Source organism: Mauremys mutica, chromosome 18 (assembly GCF_020497125.1).
Source record: "Mauremys mutica isolate MM-2020 ecotype Southern chromosome 18, ASM2049712v1, whole genome shotgun sequence".
Classification (NCBI taxonomy): Eukaryota; Metazoa; Chordata; order Testudines; family Geoemydidae; genus Mauremys; species Mauremys mutica.
The window spans coordinates 9,043,292-9,062,423 of NC_059089.1; the positions used below are offsets into that span (position 1 = coordinate 9,043,292).

At 50.6% G+C, this 19,132-nt stretch overlaps 1 protein-coding gene across 1 annotated transcript in view; it reads left to right on the plus strand.

Annotated features, from left to right (window-relative positions):
• The first annotated feature begins 3,107 nt into the window (after positions 1–3,107).
• NPDC1 (neural proliferation, differentiation and control 1) overlaps positions 3,108–19,132 on the plus strand; it is a 119,091-nt gene continuing 103,066 nt past the window's right edge. The window contains exon 1 of the mRNA XM_044992665.1: positions 3,108–3,312. Within this exon, the coding sequence (XP_044848600.1) occupies positions 3,210–3,312 (103 nt within the window). The 5' untranslated portion in view covers positions 3,108–3,209. The remainder of the gene's footprint in view (positions 3,313–19,132) is intronic.

Sequence of the window (19,132 nt, forward strand, 5' to 3'; positions counted from 1 at the left end):
AATACAAGTAATTTTACCAAGTGTCCCATATTCAGCACAGGGAAATATGGTCACCCTAAGCCTGGTGCAATTTGCCTTATCTACTTTTGTTATTACCCCTGTTTCTAGTATCTGTTTCTGTAAATAGATTTGACCTTTTTATCTGTCTCACCTCCCTTATGGAGAGGGCTTTATGCAGAACAGCAGCAGTGATACAGTAACTAATGTAACGGCTTTTTAAAGCCACTGTTCTACGTCATCTGAGTCCCAGAATATGTAAATGTTTAAAATAGGGGTACTTTGAGGACAGCAAAAACCTAATTTATCCGCTGTCTGTTGAAAAGATTGCCCACTGCTGCATTGTGCAGTGGATTGACAAGTTAGGGCTCAGGGAGAATCATAATTTGAATATGACTCCCTGGAAGGAGCACTGCTAATGAAACACCTCTCTTCTCCCTTACTAATGGGCACAGACATTGATCTTTGGATTTAGGTGTTTTTCCATTTCTAGGCTCCTGATAGCCTATTCTCAGGTCACTGCTGCCAGATGTGCTGCGGAGCTTGTGAGCAGCAGTGCAATATAGTGCATCAGGCACTGGGCTGGGACACAAAGTATCACAGAAACTGCTATATGGGATCCAACCACCTAGTCCGGTGTTCTGTCTCTGACACTGGCCAGTACCAGATGCTTCAGAGGTGGTGCAAGGAACTCTGAAGTGGACAATGATGGGTTAAAAAGAAGGAGGGCGTATACCTTCCAAACTTGTGCCTTGTTTTATGTCATCACTAATGCATCTCTGGACATTTCCATCATCAGTATAAACATCTCATCCTTCGCTGTGAGTTCCACAGGCTCGTTGTGAATTATCCTGCACCTCTTGTCTGTTCTAAATTTGCAGCCTGGGTTCAATATCCAGTTCTGATACTGATTCCTCGGGCAACTCACAGCCTCGCTCTGTGCCTCAGTTTCCCCACCTGTAAAATGGAAATCATGATATCCACCTTTGTAAAGTGCTTTGAGATCTAGCTCTGAAAACAATAAGAGCTAAATATTATAATTAGCCGATAAGCACAGCAGGCTGTCACTACTTGGGCAAGCAGCCTTTCAACCATAGTGATCAGACACTCGTGCCCCCCACAGCTTCTTCTCCCGCCCGCAACAGCTCCCCTTTCTAATTCCTGCCCTGGGCTGATGAAAGAGAGAGGGCCCTGGGTGCACATGCACCAGGCAGAAGGAAGAACTTGAGAAGCCCAGCTCTCAATGCTGGGAAGGTACACCAGAGACCTCTGCCAGGGGGCCCTGAATCCCAGCAAGGGGGACAATGAGTCCAATCCTGCTTGTATCTAGGGGGTAAATCAGGAACAACATCCCTCACGATAACAGAGTGACACCGGTGTATGCAAGAGGACAATGAGGCCCTGAGATTCCTTCCTGAAGTGGCCAGAGACCCTGGTGGTAAGCCCCTGCCCAAGCACAGACACACTCCCTCCCTCCGCTATCCACCAGCCCACCTCAGTGGAGAACTGGCAATATTACCCAATGCACCAGGATCACAAGGAACCAGAACAGCATGCATACGATTGTCAGCTCCTTGGGGCAGGGGCTTTCTTTTTGTTCTGTTTGTACAGCACCTAGCACACTGGGGTCCAGGCCCAGGATTGCTGCTCCTAAGCGGTACCATAATAGTACAATAAAATAATCAATCATAATAATAATTAATGTTACGAGCTGGGGTATGAGTTAAAACCCCATTGAAACGGATAGGTGTGAACTCGCTCTTCAGTTAATGTAGCTATAAGCAAAGCCCTGACAAAAGGCGTGTGTGAACCCACCCAGGAGCTTGTGCGTGTGTGTGTGCGCACACACGCTGAGAGAGAGAGAACACACAGAAACTGAAAACAGACAGGGATGCAGAGAGAGGCAGAGGCAAAAAGCGAGGAAGCGAAGCAGTCACTGGTGAGCCCAGTGCGACCCTGGGAAAAGCTCGAGAGAGCTTTTAGGTCTGCTGGCTAAAGAGACTTGGGGTTGTAATCCAAGAAACTGCTGCTTTTGTTCTTGGTTCCTCCTGTGTTCTGAGGAGCAGGACTTGGGACACTGCTTGTAAAAGAAACAAGACTGCATCAAAGAAAATACCAGACTCCATCAATTTCTGCTTCCAGCTGGAACATCCCCAGAGCCCTGAAATTTGACTAGTCACTCAGGTCAAAAAGGGGTAACGTTAATTACAGTAATTTAACCTTTCTGATGCAGGGTCTCTTTTAATAATGCTGCCCCTGGCACCTGCCCAGTTCTCCCTACTGGGCTGGGGATGGAGGGAAGCAGGTTTCCAGCACTTTATGGTCCCATAGGACAGAGAGGAGTCCAGGAGCCAGCACAGCACAGTCCCCTGGGTACAGGCAGCTGAAGAGGGCAGTGTCCTAAGGAAGCAGAGATCCAGAGGTGGTGGGGGAGTATCTCAGGGCAGTAATGAGTTGGGGGGCAGGTTCCCAGTGGAGCAGAGAGCCAGGGGATGATCCCAGGGCAGTGAAGAGTGTGATGGTGGTGGTGGTGGTGGTGGAGGAGGTCCCCAGTGCCCTAGGGCATCAGATCTAAGGGGTGGTCCCATGCATCAGTGAGCTGGAGCTGGGTCTCCAGTGTCCCTGGAGAACAGAGGGCCAGGGAGGAAATCCCAACACAGTAATGCATTGGGGGCCAGCCCCCAGCATCATAGGGCAGCAGCTCCAGGGGGTGATCCTGGGGCAGCAGGGAGTTGGGGGGCAGGTCCCTGGTGTCCCAGGGCAGCAGCTCCAGGGGGTGATCTCGGGCAGCAGGGAGTTGAGGGGCAGGTCCCTGGTGTCCCAGGGCAGCAGCTCCAGGGGGTGATCCCGGGCAGCAGGGAGTCGGGGGGCAGGTCCCGGTGTCCTAGGGCAGCAGCTCCAGGGGGTGAGCCCGGGGCGGGCCGGGGTGGACAGGGCAGGAATGATCTGGGGCTCTGGGGGCAGTTCCCAGGCCAGCGCTGCCCCGGCACCTGCTCCCGTCCCGCCCCCTGCAGCCCGGCCCGGTGGCCAGCGCGGTGGGTGGGCCCAGGTCTCCCAGCCCGGGTGCGGGCGGTGCCGGGATTGGCCCGCCCCCGCCCCCGCCCCCGCCGGGCACACGGATTCTCGCCGCTCCGGCTGCAGCTGCCGCGCTCCCCTCCCGCCCCCGCGCCCGCCCGGACCCCGCTGCAATGAGTCCCCGGCGCTGCTGAAGGATGGTGGCGGCCGGGAGAGCGCCTGCCCCGCGGCTCGGAGCCCTCCTCCTCCCCGGGATCGTCCTCGGAGCCTGCCTGCTGCGGCCCGGCGCCGGCAAACCAGGTGAGAGGCCGGGCGGGGCGAGCCCGGCTGCCCTGCGGCGGGGCGCGGGTGCAGGGCGCCGGGGGGCGGATTTCATGGGGAGGCTGCAGGCAGCGGGGCTGGGCGGGTGCAGCAGGACAGCGGCTTTGCAGAGGGGCGCTGGCTGTGGTCGTTTTCCTCTGGTGCGCCCGTCCCTTGGTGCAGGAGCGTGTGAGGGGGAGCCCGTCTCGCCCCCCGCGGGCGCAGGCTGCCACCCCCATCCCCACCCCCGGGAAGGACCGGCCGGCTGCTAAACACACATCGGAGCGGGGCTGGCTCGGGGGCTGGCCGGGGGCTGAGGTGCCTTTCGACAGGGGGCTGCGCTGAAGCCCAGCTGGAGCAGGGCTCTGGTAGGAACTCGTCCCCCGCGCTCCCCTCTCAGCTGTGCAGTGTCACACCAGCTGCCGCCTTACCCAGCAGCAGAGGCGGCTCAGAGCTGCCTGCTTCTGTTCAGGACACAAGGGCCCCCCCTCCCCCAGTGGGATATCCCTCCCCATGGGGATTCAGACAAGAGCAGCAGCGCCTGGGAAGGGGGGGATGAGGCCCAGGCCCAGGCACCTAAAGCTCTGCTGTTCCCAGGATCGTTTCAGCTGTAAACCTCCTTGTAGCAGTGGGAATGGCTCCGCTCGCCAATGGCTCCTGGCTAGAAATGCACCAGCGCTGCTCAAAAAATGCCCATATCTGGAAAATGTGTGTCCCTTTTGCCTATAGGAGGGTGGCTGAGAAATGGGATGGGGAACAAGTCTTGGGTTTAGCTGTTTCCCTCCCTAAAATCTTAAACGACACGGTTAGTAATTAATGATCTAAACCTCAGCGATGTAAATCTGAAAATAAACCTTCCCAAGCCTTGTGTTCAGTCCCCAGCGTAGAGGAGAGGAGATTGTGCTTACACAGCTGGAACGGAGTACGGCATTGAACCTAGCTGCTTCAGTCTCTGTGTGTGTGTGTGGATCTATTCAGAGAACCAGGAAAGCTCCTGACAATACGGATGTTTGCATAGCTGTGTGTGACCAGGAAGAGGTGCCTGTTAATGTACAGTATGAAGAATTTTTAAGTTAATATAAAACACAAGTAGGGTGAATTTTAATATGAATAGTTTAGGGCTTCTGAATGTTTGACCAGTGTTTGTCCAGGAGCTGCCCTGAGAGGACCATCCAGCGTGGTGTTGACAAGGCAAAACTCCTTCAGATCTGTAATAAGACTTCAGATTTAACCAGTGACAGAATACTGCTAGCCTCCACAGGGCTCTCGTGGGAACAGAAGGCCAATATTTCCCTCTGCAGGTTAACTAAAACGTTGTCAATTTACCAGTATAAACGGGTAGAACTTCTTAAAAATCAGGTTACACGGGAAAAACTGTATGCCCATTCCTGAGATAGGGGGCTTTGTGTGTGTAAGGTGTTTGGGGATGAATCTGGGTTTATACAACAGTGTTTGTGTTAGTGGTGTCTGTCCTCTCCAGTGCTGCGTATGGATCTGTTTCTGACATCCTTAAGTTGACGAGGACCAGACTCGGAGTTGTGGGCTAAGGTACTATCCAGCAGGAAGAAGGGGGGCAGAATCTGGCCCTTCAGGGATGTCTACACAGCCCATGGCAGCGAGCCTCCCAGCCAGGGTCTAAGGATTCAGCTTAGCGGGGCTTGTGCTAGCGCTCTACAAATAGCTCTGTGACCGTGCTCTGGAGTTGTGGCTCAGGCTGGAGCTCGGGCTCTTGAAGGCTACGGAGAGGGACTAGCCACAGCTTTAAAGCTCTGTCTACGCAGCTATTTGGAGAGCACTAGCCCAAGTCCGTCAGCCTGGGCTGGGAGGCTCGCCGCTGTGGCTGTGTAGATGTACACTTAGGGGATGCCACACTGCAGTGGTGCCAGCTGACTCGGGCTGACAGGGCTCAGGCATTAGGGCTGTTTAATTGCAGTGTAGATGTTCCAGCTCAGGCTGCTTTCTTCCCATCTCCACTGTTTTCTTATTGCGCAGAGGCCAGGACAGTACCTTATGGTGCGCTGGTCGTTATGAAGTGGGCTAATGTAGCAATGGAATGGCTAGTGACCGTCCCTATGGGTTTGATCCAATATATTTATCCTCACATGGTGGGATTCCAGGAAGGAGGAAGGTCCAATGACCTAAATGGGATTCCTCAGTAGAGGAAGTGTCCATGCATGCAGGATCAGACCCTGCAGCCCTCCAGCTAACCTTTGAATGCGCAGAAGGTGACTTATGCAGAGGGAGAATAAACACATAGTAATCGGGTCCGTTACTTCTCACAGGCTTTGTAAGCCATGCCTTTGATAATTTAATAAAAATAAGAGTTCTCCTAGTAATGTGTTCAGGTAGGCAGGAGTCACTGGCAATTAGTGCTGTTGGCTGTAAATCTTTACACTTGGGTGGTTCTGTTTGCTGAAATAGTGTAAGATGCTTGTACCCATGGATCTATTTTCAGACTAGCGGGAGAGTATTCATCCAGCACTGGGTCAGATCCTTGAGCTGGGAGGAGCCTGACAGCATAGCCTGTAATGTAGCTTTGTTTAACAATGAGCTAACAGTCTTGCTGAGCTGTGCCAGCCCAAGCACAAAAATTGCTCATCCACCCTGTGTTGTGACGACTGATCATGAACAAAATATGTACTCAAGGGAAAAACAAAATTACTCACTGAAATTACTCACCTTGAGAGAGTAGAATTGTCAGCTACAATGATTAAAAGAAGCTTCCCCTGTTTTCCTCCTAAAGAAATTAAGTGGACTTTTTGCCCAAGGTTGTAACCTCGGCTGTCGTCTTTCAGCAGTGGCAAGTTTGGTGAAGGAGCTTGTTTTGTAGGCTTTGACATTCATGTGTGTGCTGTGTTCATTTGAAAAAAACCCAGTGACTGATTTCTAGGCTGTGGCACAGTGTGTAGGAATAGAATAAAAAATAGATAGGTGGTTGCAGAGCCGTGGCTCTGAATTTCAGAGTGTATTAATGACATACAGCAGCCCTGTGAGAGCTGCTTCAGTTCCAAGAGTGCATGTATTTTGTCTGTGGAAGTGCTGATTTCTCTGGCTTCAGTAGGTTGCTCGTCAGTCACATGCCAAACCTGTACACAGTGTTTGTAATTTCTGGCTAATATTGACGACGGAAAGTCAACAAAAAAGGCAGTGCCCTTGGTTGATGAGAGACAGAATTTTTACAGTGGAATCAGGGCTGGCATTCAGGGGTAGCAAGCAAAGCAATTGTCCGGGGCCTCATGCAGAGGCAATGAGTGTGGGGGGACATGTGGGGTCATGTGCTTCCCCCCCACCCCACAGATTTGCTGCCTGGCTTGTACTGAGCACGCTCACATGGGTTGAGCATGCTCAATTATACTGCTGAAGCTGGATGCCCTCACTCCGCCCCCTCCCCACTATCGGCAGGCACAGTCATCTCTGGCCCCACGCCACAGGGGCCCCGCAAAGCTAAGTTATGTGTGGCGGGGCTCGGGCTTTGGCTTCAGCGGGGGGGGGCCCGCTCCTTAGTTACTGCCCTGGGCCCCAGCGAGTCTAACGCTGGCCTGGAGTGGAATGGAAGCAGTTTGTCTCATTATCAGTCAAAAGTACATAAAAAGCTTTATCATCATCCAGGGAGCGTCCACTGACATTTCACAGTGCCAGTGCGCTCCTGTAGGATCTTCAATCCTGTGTCTTAAGTGACCCATCATTGTCCTGTCTAGTCGTTCTGTGCTGGAGGGATGGGCACTGTCCTGCAGAGATGTGAGGAGAAGCAGCAGTGGCATAGATGGAGGGTGATTGGCTGGTAAAGGAGAGAATAAGATAGAGTCGGTCTTCAGATGTTCATCGTGTTCAGGGATGATCCTTCTCAGCTGAGTTTGGAAAACTCAGAGGCCCCGATTTTTAATGGTATTTAGTTGGTGTTGCGCACAGCTTGCAATGCCTAACTGATTGAGGAGCCTGTCTCATTTTTTTTAAAGTGACTTAGACTCCCAAGTGCCTAAATCCCATCAACTATCAATGGAATTTTGGCTTCGAAGTACATCAGTCCCTTTAAAAATATGCTATTTAGGCTCCTATATTAGGTGTTGCAACACTGAGTGCAGCGGTGCCTAAATACTTTTAAAATCTAGCCCTAACTGTACCAGCCAAAGGATGATATGAAAAATGGGAGGGAGAATGCTGGAGGATACATCATCTCCCGTGTCTTGGCTGCTCTCCAGAGCTTTCTCCCAGTAGCAGATGTAATTCCAGTCTGTTTCTCTGTAGCCCTCAGGTTTTGGAATAGCAGTATAGAAACTGCCCAGCGTTTTGGGGGAGGGGGAAGTGTCTGCTCAGGTGATCTCTAAGTTAAGATGTAGTGTTTTAAAAAAACCCTCATGAATTGATTATAAATGGAAAGTGAAATTCAGAGGGTTAGTGTGCAGCCTTATCAGAGCAGCAGCAGAAAATGAGGATTAAACAGAAACCTGTTTCTCTGAAACTGCCATCTGAGGCCTGGTTATTTTACCAATTACTGAGCTTCTGCTGAACAACAAACATTGAACTTCTTTCTAATAGCGCACAGCATGTGTGGAGGGACTTGTCTTCCGAATGACAAAGGAACACAGTGCTCTGTATCCTTCACTTTCCTTGGCGACGGTTCTTTAGGGATTTGATTAGCACAAACCACGAACACATGCAAGTGTCAGAGGGTTGATTAATTTCAGGTACTTCTGCATAAGTTCCCCCTCCCCCCCAGGTGATTTAAAACAATTTAACTTCTAAACCACCCCTGGGAGCAGCTCTGACTCTGACATTTCATTCTTGGGCGGGCTTTCAGGTAACAGGTGCCTCCCATGTTTGCTTTAGGGCATGGCTGGCTGGCTGCTTGTAGTATCCAGATTAGTTCTGTAATAGGAGTAACAGGTAAATGTGCATGGGATGGGGGATGCAGTCAGAACTAAATGGGAACTGAATCCTGCTGCTGTGCTTCCAGAGGCGCTGGGGAGGGGAAATTATGCCTGTTCTGGGACAGAGAGTGGTTGCCCGCCGTGATTTGGTTCACTCAACTCAATGTTCATGAGAGTGAATGGAGGGGGGGTTAATGTTTCAGGGGCAGATGATAGATCAATCTGTGTTTGGGCCATTTTCCAGTAATGCTTTCGGCCCTCAAATTCCAGCCATCCCATGGGAAGAGAGGGTGCTGTTGACATGACATGGGTGTCACTCACTGGAGTGCATGGTGCGGGTCAGGAATATGGAAGACCCAGGATTGCATTTGCATAGTTTGCGGGGCTGTTCTTGTAAAGACACCTTGACTGACCTACAAGAACCTCTCCCTGATGTTAAAGCATCCGAGAAAGGGAAAAAAGGCCTGGCCTTTATCCTGCTGCAATCTGCCCTCTTGTATCAGGTGTGTCGCTTGTGTCTAGTGAGGGCGAGCCAAGCTCCTGCAGCTGTGAGCCGTGCCCTCTGCCTCCTGGGGTGTGCTACCCTGATTCAGGGAAGTGGCCAGCTAGCCTGTGGTGTGTGAACTCCTCTGGGGGGGAGAGGAGAACTGAGCGTTTTAAGGAGGAAAGTCTTACAATAAACATGTCTTCCCATTTTTAGACTCTGGTTTCTGTTTTTCTGCCTTAACTTTCTTTGTTCCTTAATTGCAAGGGGCAAAGATGCTAACGCCAGTCTCCCCCTACCCCCCGCCTTGATGCCTGAAGGGTGAAGGTCCGGTTCTGTCACTGAGGCAGGTGTGTGTGAAGGAGGAAGACCGGCCTTATATTTAATGGACCAGGCTGGGACTCAGGAGATCTGGGCTCATGTTTCTGGCTCTGATTCCCTGTGTGATCTGGGCAAGTCTCTTCTCTGTGCCTCAGTGATCTGTAAAATGGGGATAATATTCCTTCCTTTAGATTGAAAGGACTTTGAGGCCAGGATTGTTCCTTTCCCCTCCTCCTTTGAGGATAAATACATTAAAGATTGTGAGATGCCCAGATACTGTGGTGCTGGGGGCCATCTAAGTGCCTATAACTGTGAGAAGAGCCTTGGGACTCCCCAGTGAGAGGGTTGTGCATGCGGCAAAGCTGGCTGTTGTCAGCGGGAACTTACAATGGGAGCCCTGGTTGTGCCTGGCTATTGGGGCGAGAGCTCAGAGTGGGTGCCTGGGAGTGGGGAGATCACTGTGGCGAACTTCCACCCCCCAGTAACCATAGCAATTTGAGACCGTAGCCTCAGCACTGGACTCTGCCAGCCACTTACTGGGATGAGCTGAAAGGGAGGAAGAAATTAAGGTTTGTGCTCCTTTTTTTGGCTGTGTTCTGACATGTATGTCTCAAAAGAGGCTTTTATCCTGTTTACATAACAAATTCAGCTGTTGCCTGACCTGTTTTCCTGGAACCATTCATGGAGTGCAGGTAAGGTCATGGCATCAGACATCCTGCAGGGGTAACTTGATTGACAGGAAAGAGACTTTTTTAGGCTGTCTTTGTGGTTAGTAACATTTATTGAACTTAAACTTCTGAGAAAGAGTTAGGAGAGAATCTGCAGATTTGAAGCCCTGTCCCTTCTACCATGGTTGGGGGTTCGCAATCCACACCCGGTCATCTAGTAAGTCATTCCGCAAAACCAGACTTGGCATTGCTGGGCTTTTAAAAGTAAAAAAAAAAAAACAAGCAAAAAAAGGGGAAAAACCTGCAGTCTTGGGTTAATACTGACATCAGAAGTGTTAAAAGCCAAAATTTCTAGCTCTGTGGAGTCCTAACAGGTTAAAAGACTTGTGGTAAATAAGGCTGAAATGAATTGCTCCTCTTTTTGCCATATAGCGAGCGCTTCGTTGCTCATTCCACAGTTCGTCCGTCTAGGTGCGTTCACAATTACCCTGCTAGGCAATAAAGTGGTTGTCAGAAAATAACTCTCACTGTGACTTGCAAGCTGAGCAAACGTGAGAGAGGAGTGATCTGAGCACTGTGTGTAGGGGGCTGCTCTGCCGATGACTCCTTTACCTCTGAGAAGCAGTGCACAGAGGAGAGCTCTGTTAGGATGGAGTGGAGGAGCTGGCTTTCTCCGTGCTTTTCATTGGCTTTTTTGCTCCGCAGGGTGAACTGATCCTGAGCTAGGACTGTGAAATTGGAGTGACTTGCGAGTGGCTCTTAAGAAGGAAGCAGGGATCACCCAGACAGGCAGGCTCCAAGGTGTAATTCTTGCCAGCTATAATTCATGGTTAACCCTGTGCTGCTCGTGCCGTTCTGGCTACAGTCCAGCAAGTTCCCTGGCAGAGGAAGGGAGTAAGTGGACATATGTACAACTCAACTCTTCATTCCTTCTCATATGTTACCTTGGAGACACGACACCTTGTGACTAATCCCACACAGAACCGCAACAGGCTCATGGTACAGGCTGTGGGACTAGCAACTAGGTCACTGGACTGTGAGTCAAGAGACACCTGGGTTCTGGTTCCTGGCTTGGCCTCTGACCACTGGTGCACCTTGGCCAAGTCATTTCCCCTCTCTGTGCCTCGGTTTCACTCCTTTACCCCATGTCAGTCTAGTGTGTTCAGATAGAAGGAGCAAGTCCCTGCCCCGAAGAGTTTACAATACGCTTGTACAGGGTTCGCTGTTTACATTTTTTAAGTAATTATTTTATTTGTGCTTATTAAAGCAAAATTACAATAAAATGTTAATGTTCTACATAGGACATCATTTGATCCCGGTTAAGTAAATGTTCAAAGAACCTGCCTGAAGATTCTGGTTTGCTGGCAATGGAGCCCACCTCCTCCGAGCACGCTGACCACATGTCTAAATACCTGTCCTTTTTTTGGTGCTTCTTTTGTGTACGAACTTGGTGTGCAAGATTTCCCTTTACAAGGACAGACCATATTTTACTATCCCACAATTCCATAGGAAGAGAAAGTCACATCTTTCTAGTAATATGCAATAGAGCGTCTTGCTGCTAACAATTAAAAACAATAATTTGTTCAGTTTAAAATCGAGATCCTTTACTGGACCATTAAGGAAGAGGATCAAAAGTCAGGGGCACATTTATTTCCCCCCACACACCCACCCACCCCCAAGATCAATGGGAGCTTCTTTGCTTTCAGATATTTTCCCCAAGTCAACCCTCCTTCCCCATCATCCTCATTTTCACCCAGTGGGAGCAAAACCCTGTCCCTTCTAATGTTTGACTTGTTGTTTCACTGTAACAGGAAGGAAAGTGCTGCAGAGAACGAAATGTCTGCTTCAAAACCAAGGAGCTAATGAACGGGTTGAGATCCAGCTGCCACCTATTCTGCAGTCTCCTCCTTGCATTTCGCTCTGTGATCCACTTCCAGTCTTGCTCTGCGCCGCAATAGTCAGCATCCTCCCCTGCTGTTTCATCTCCCCCTTCAAGTGCTGTATGAAAGGGTTTGCAGATTCCCGTCTCTGCAAAACCATCTCTGTTAAAGGGCTGTCACTCTTTATGGCCCTGGCGGTATGAAATGGAGTTTAAATGGGTTTAATTTAGCTGATTTCCATTTCCCTGGTGCTCTGGGATGCTTTTTGCATATTATCCAGAGCTTCAGATTATGCACTGAATTGTGCTCTGTATCCCTAATACTTACCAGCACCAAGTGGGGGAATTAGTCTGAGAGGGAACCTTGCATTCTCACTCCTTTTAACATATTATGGGTATTTTTAAATCTCCACCTCTCCATAGAAACTCCCTAAACCCCTGTATTTCTGCTATATCCCAATTACTGCAGACAGATCTTATTCTCACTCCTGATGTGGCTGCGCTCCTTGCTGTTTAGATGCAGAAAATGAAGAGGCAGCCGTTTAGAATCTGCTCTCGTTTGTAAGGCAGCTAGGGGTATATATCGTTATTGCAGGAAGAAGCCTTTCAAAATAGTCTGCTGGACCCAGCTCCTTCTGTGGCAGATTTATAGAGCATAGTATTCTCGAAGAGGTAGGATCCCATTGGAATTGAAAGGCTAAAAGACAGGGCATGGGTGTGTATTCAGCAATAAACAACTCCTTTACTGAGCTGTGAGTTGACAACTTTTTTTCTCCCTTAAGTTGGCTAAGACATTTCTTAGCCTGTGCATGCTTTCCCTGTGGGGAATTCCTCCAATGACTGCCCCTTAGTTAGAAATGCTTCCTGATGGGATGGGGAATGACAGATGGAGGGTGAGTGGATTTATGTGCAGTGCACATCTGTAATATGGACTCTTACTTCTCCGTTCGTGTTTCGCAACAGCTGATGGGCAAGTCCTATTGTGGAAATCATCCTAGCTCCATTGACTCAAAGGGGCTATGACAATTAAACTTAGCCAAGGAACTAGTCGGGAATTGGTCCTGCTTTGAGCAGGGGTTGGGCTAGATACCTCCTGAGGTCCCTTCCAACCCTGATAGTCTATGAACTGCCCTGTAGACTGCAGTTCTCAGGGAAGGAACTGGTGGCTTGTATTCCTTCCCTACTGCAGAGACCCACAAGGAGGCCTGTTTACCCCTTGTGTGTTTATAACTCTTGTTCTCATTAAGGCTCTGTGGTGATGAGCAGGGTGCCAATGCCCAGGGGAGAGCAGCCCTTCCTTGATTGTAACGGGGGGTGCTCTTGTGCTGTGATCAGGAAAGGTGCCTCCTGCCAGAGCTGCACTGCAGATCTCTGCTGCCGAAGAATGATTCTGGCTCCCTTCATTTCCTCTGCTCCTCCCTGACTGTGCGAGCCAGAAGATCATGCAGTCGCCTCCACCGGGAAAGACCTAGCCTGATATTAGACTGGACAAAGCCCTAGACCTAGACAAACCTGCTGTAAAGAACAGTCCTGTGCTGGCCCCTGGGGGGATTGAAATAGCCCCTTGGGCCGTCTAGTCTGCCTCTCCTCTCACTGCTCTGTTGGAGGGCGAATGGCGGAGAGGTGGATCAGACACTTCGTCTCATTTGGTCGCAGGAGTCTGTCTAAGTTCTTACACTGTGCCTATCGCATAGAATCCAAGTGGCAGGTGGCATCCTGGAGCGTCCCTCTTTGTTCTGCTGATGCCACCTCGGTTTCTCCTCTCCTCTGCACCCACCTTTCTATGAACAGGGTAAATTATGAGTTAGCAGCTGCTAGAGGGAGCATGGGTGGGTGGAATGAGTAAATTAGCAACAGCTGCTGGAAGGCGGGAGGGTAGGTGGAAATAAATGAGAAAACAAGTGTGAGGCGGCTGGTTCTGCTCAGCTTGCTGCCCGGCCTGGGAGAATGGGGCAGGTCATCCCGGAGAGATGGAGCTCATCTTAGCATAGATCACAGAACAATGCTGCCTTTCTCCCCAGAGGGCCTGCGCCTGTCAGGCATGTGAACTCTACCTGGGGTAGGTGGAAGCAGGTTATGGCTCATGAGAGAGAAATGGACGAGTCTTCTGCTTTTGGGGGGTATTTGAGGTTTTGCTCTTCGTTAGTCTTAGTAGCTAGTTCCTCTGGTGGCAGCCTCTCTGCACTAACCTGCCTGCTCCCTGCCTGCTCTGGCCCTGCAGGTATGTCCTGGATAATTCCCCTAGGGCAATTTAGTCTTCTGTATGCCTGGCTCTTGCCAAAAAGGGGCCCCTTCCCGGCATCTCTGCGATGCATTTGGTTTGGAAAAACTTCCCTCACCTCCTTCCACAGGCTCCAGCACGGAAACCAGTTCGTGGGGAAGGTTTGCTTAAAACAGCTCATCTTCTGGGTCACGAGAGCATTAGAAGAGCTAATCGGCTTATACGTCTCCTTTTGTGCTTGGTTAGTTATGGGAGCATTTGGGGTAGAGAGATTTAAGCGTTGGGCTCTCTATAAATGGGGAATCAGTTACCAAACCGGAGAACAACTGTGCAGTACAGAGCTATTCATTCTCCCCTCTTGTAAATATCACTGTGTGTTAGCAGGATTTGCTTTCTAACCCCAGGGGTTGAAATTGGGGCAGGAGTTTTCACTGGCCAGTGCGCACGAAGGAACAAAGAGGTTCTCATTTATTTGGTACCTCCTCCTGCCTCTTCCTGAAATTAAAGCCGAGGCACTTGGAGAGGTAGCAGAGTCTAGTCTGCCTCTCAGTAGGTGTCTGAACAGCTGCTAGCACCATGGAGTATCTTGGCTGGGGCCTGTAATGATAGGATTTCTAAAGGTGACTGGTGATTTTTGGGAGTGCAACTGGAGGCATCTTAAAGAGCCTGTGTTTTTTCCAGAGAGAGGGAGCTCAGCACTTCAGGTCAGGCCTCTTTGACACGTCCCAAGTTGGGCACCTAAAAATCACTCGTCACCTCTGAAAATCATGCCTTGATAGTTTAGCTTTTCAGTGGGGCTTTCTTCCTCCTTGTTGCTGGTTGGGCAGTCAGAGGGAGCTCTGCTGCTAGCTTGGCCGCAGCACAAAGATTTACTCTACTGTGGTTCCACTTGCATTTGGTCCAGGTAACTGGCTACCTAGCGAGCCCACCTAGGACACTGGTGGCCTCTGGTTCATTCTGACCTATGGCTTGTTACGTATGCACACCTAGAGCACGTCCAGCCTGTCTCCCAGCTGCTCCCTTCGCTTGTGGCCAAGAAGAGCTCAGAGCTGTTTGGATGATGGAAGCAGCAGGCACTGACCAAAACCGGCGTCCATGCAAAATCATATCTGGGCACACGTTATTGATTTCAGACAGGTGACTAACGCCGACCAAATGTCCTCTGAAAAATCACACGCTGTGATGGCAGAGCAGCGCTTGGCCTTGTGGACTTGTTCCTTGGCATCTTCAGGCTCTAATCAGCCTCTGGGGGCAGCAACTCATGAAAGTGACCCCAGCTCCCGCCTCAGTTTGGGGTCTGACTCTGGAGTGAGCCATCTTTCCTGTCCTTGCTGCCATCACTGGAAGGGTCTCTGTGGACAGGAGCAGGCGGGGGCTGGTCAGTTTCTTTGCTTTTCCGTCTGACCCATTATAACCGAGGGGGTCAGCTAGGAGCCTCCGACGTCTGAACAAAACGCTGCTGGCTCCTGGCTATTGCCAAGTGCAGCTCAGGACCGGGCTGGAGGTGTGGTGCCAAGGTGGCCTTCGTGCTCCCGAGGTCCTAGAGTGGCTGAGCCCGTTCCCCACGGAGGATCAGAGAAGCCTGAAGTCTGCTCTATGCCATGCTGCGGCTAGTGTCACGCAGCTGATAATCTGCCCCACCCCTTCCCCCTCAGCCAGGCTTCCTACGCCAGTAGCTGGCATGGTGGGAGGTGTAGGAGTGACTCTGCCAGCTTCATGCCACGGAGCTCATCCTAAACTGGCTTTCAGGCTGCTTGGCACTGATGGCCCGAAGTGGGGGTAGAGCGATGAGTGCTGGCTGCGTCATGCCCTGGCCCAGAGCGACACACGCCAGCGCTGGGCAGCTGCCAGGTGGCGATGGAGGCTCTTGCTGGTTTAGCTTATAGGTGCTGGGGTCATGTGGTGCTTTGCAGAGAAATTTCCCCAACTCCTTTGCCTCTTCCACTTGCCCAGAGCATCACTTACTTCCTGTGACCTCCCGGCGACTGGGGCTCAGAACATACTGCTGTAGGAGCCTCGATTCTACCCTTGCCCATCAGAGACCAGCCCGTTCCTCCACTGAGTGAGCAGCTTGGTCTCCAACAGGCCGGGGGGAGGCATGGCTCAGTGGTTTGCGCATTGGCCTGCTAAACTCAGGGTTGTGAGTTCAGCCCTTGAGGGGGCCATGTAGGGATGTGGAGCAAAAATCTGTCTTGGGGATTGGTCCTGCTTTGAGCAGGGGGTTGGACTAGATACCTCCTGAGGTCCCTTCCAACCCTGAGATTCTATGATTCTATGGGATTTTCTGACTCCCGTTCATCCCAGGCATGGATCTTGCTCCTGCCCTTCCCCCGGCTATAACATTTCTGCTGTGGCGCCCGAACTTTGACTCCCAGATAATTCACCCATAGGAGAGACGCCATCCTGCTTTCAGGGCAGGTGTGCTTACGACAAATATAATAGAAATGCTAAATGGAGGCAACAGGCCTATAATTAGGAATGTCGCCATGTGGCAATAGCCCTAATGAGTGGAAATGGAGCATGTTAAATGTCAGAAATGTGTGCGATCATTGCTAGTCTCACACCCTGGCTTATCCTTGCGGTAGCCTTATCTGCCTGTGCAAAGGAGTGTTGCAGGTCTGAGCTACAGGAGCTTCTTGGGTGCACTGTATATAAGGGCGTCAGATTCACCAAATATCTAACACACCTGCCTCACTTGGACAACTGGCGCCTTGTGTATTAACCCACTCAGCAGCCTGGAAAGAGAATCAGAATTTCCATCTCTTGGAGTGTTTTGAAGTTTGCGTCCATCCGCAGTCGCAATGAAAACTCTAAATATCGAAATCGTTCATGGAATAAAGTGTTCCAAAAAGTTTCAGTTTGGAAACATGGAACCGGTTCATTTCCACGACTGGGATCGAAATGAAACATTTCAATGTTCCCGGCTTGAAACTTTTCGAGTCTGTTCAACCTCAAGTGGGGCTGGTGGTGCCTTGTGGGAGTTGTAGTTCTGATTCCTTGTGCCCTCACTCTTCTGGTGTTTGGGCTGGGCTTTCCGACTGGGCTACATCTTAAAGCGTAGCAGAGGGAGGAGAGTGGCCTTGGGGAAGGGCTGTTTGGAGTTGGGGCTGGTTCTGCCCTATAGAGAAGGGTTGAATGCAGCAGAGGTACTGAAGTCATGGAACAAAGACTACCTGGGGGCTGGAGCCAGGTATATATGCACTGGGGAATTCATAGAATCATAGAATCTCAGGGTTGGAAGGGACCTCAGGAGGTCATCTAGTCCAACCCCCTGCTCAAAGCAGGACCAAACCCAACTAAATCATCCCAGCCAGGGCTTTGTCAAGCCTGACCTTAAAAACCTCTAAGGAAGGAGATTCCACCACCTCCCTAGGGAACCCATTCCAGTTCTTCACCACCCTACTAGTGAAAAAGTTTTTCGTAATATCCAACCTAAACCTCCCCCTCTGCAACTTGAGACCATTACTCCTTGTTCTGTCATCTTCTACCACTGAGAACAGTCTAGATCCATCCTCTTTGGAACCCCCTTTCAGGTAGTTGAAAGCAGAGGTAGCGTGAGGGGGATGGGGAGCAGGCCACGGCTGTTCTGGAAACAGCTTTGGGAGAGACTGAGTATGGGTCAGCTGTTCCAGTGCAGAGGGCACCGAGCTGCCCATAGGAGTGGCAGGAGTTCGGCATCATCGCAAACCAGAGGCTGCCAAAAAACAAAGGAAATTCCACCCCAGAAACGTTGGTTTTCGGCTAAGGTTTAGATGTGTAATTGGAGAAAAGTACCATTGAACATTAAATTACATTGCGAACAATGAAGGAGACACGGTGGGTGAGGTCCTCTCTCTTATTGGACGGGCTTCTGGTGGTGGAAGAGAAGCTTTCGAGCTACACAGAGCTCCTTCCGGTCACAAACTATTACACTCTCCGGGGGGCTATTGCCAAGGTTACACACCCAGTTCTCAGACCGCTTCCCTCAGAAAAGCACCAGGAGGAAAACCGAGACGGAGAGTTTGCCTTTATTAAACCAATTAATTCTTGAAATGTACCGGAGCTGTAGAGCAGGGGAAAAATGCCCTTGGATCTTTACCTCAAAGAGTCAAAGCCTGACTAAAACCAGCCTTGCTTCTTTCACAGACTGCCTGGTATGTTAGAGCAGCATCAATAATTCAGCCGAGTGGGCTCACAAGGTAGAACATAAATGAGCAGGCAGTGAGGATTACTAGAAACCTGCTGAGGTTTACCAGGGAAAGGGCGTCACATTGAGGGGCAGCGGTGAGGGTTCTGTGTGGATCGCCCTGGTGAGGTTGTGGGGGGAGGTTCTTCATAGGGATCCTACCTGCTCGCAGCCCAAGAGTTACTTTTAATTGTGCCAGAGACAAAGGAGGGTGCCGCATTGTCAAATACAAGCCATTCCCGGAGAGAGAGGGGAACAAATCCATGGGTATAACCAGTATGTTTTACTAGGTTTGCTTTCAGGTGCTTGCAGTTTATCACGGAGCAGACAAAGAATTGGGATGTGAGGAGAAATGCCAGATGCAGGGTGCTCAGCGCATCTCTGTGAGGTGGGGTAGGGAGGGGTAGGGTAGGGATCACAGGGGATGCTGCAAAGAATCTTTGCTTAAAGGTGACTTTGTGGAATTGAGGCTGTTACAGATGGGGAAAGCCCTCCCATCATTTAGTAAACCCAGCCCCCTGCCAATGCGTGACTGTGCTGGAGTGCAGCAGTTTTCAACCTGAGGTCCATGGCCCCCGGGGCTCTGCAGACTGTGATTTCCAAAGAAGCCTGCACCTCCATATGACATTTGTTAGGAATCCGCATAAGAAAAAAGGGTGCAAAGCCCCGCTGCAGTGCTTTGTCCAGCCCGTTTGAAATGCAGCAGGCCAAATGCTGTGAATGGGCGTTGTCGTGATCTCAGTGGAGCTCCACTGACTGATACCAGCTGAGGATTGGGCCCCCTGTGAATGTATTTCATGCCGTAAAACAGAATGTAGCCGCCTGTGCTTTGCATGTTGAAGGCTGGGGAAGGACTCTCTGCCCTCCTGTAGTCTGACTCCTTATGTTATTGTTGGTTAGTCACAGTGCATTAGCACACACAAGTCCCGGGCGTGGAGAGCGCTAGGTATTGTACGAACACAGTCCTTAAGAGCTGACAGTCTAAGTACGCTTCATTCTTGCGTCTGTGCACAGGATAATATGAAAATCCTGCCTCTCTTTTAACTGGTGCTCTTGTGCTAATGCACCCTAACGCATGAAGGCTTGTGTGTGAAAGTTGCTCGGGGTGTGTGTGGGGGTGTGTGGTACTGTGATCCGTTAAAAGTTACAGGTAAACTCCCAAGAACTGTGGATTGGCATGTGTCTGTTCTGAGTGGAAAAGACATTGCATTGCC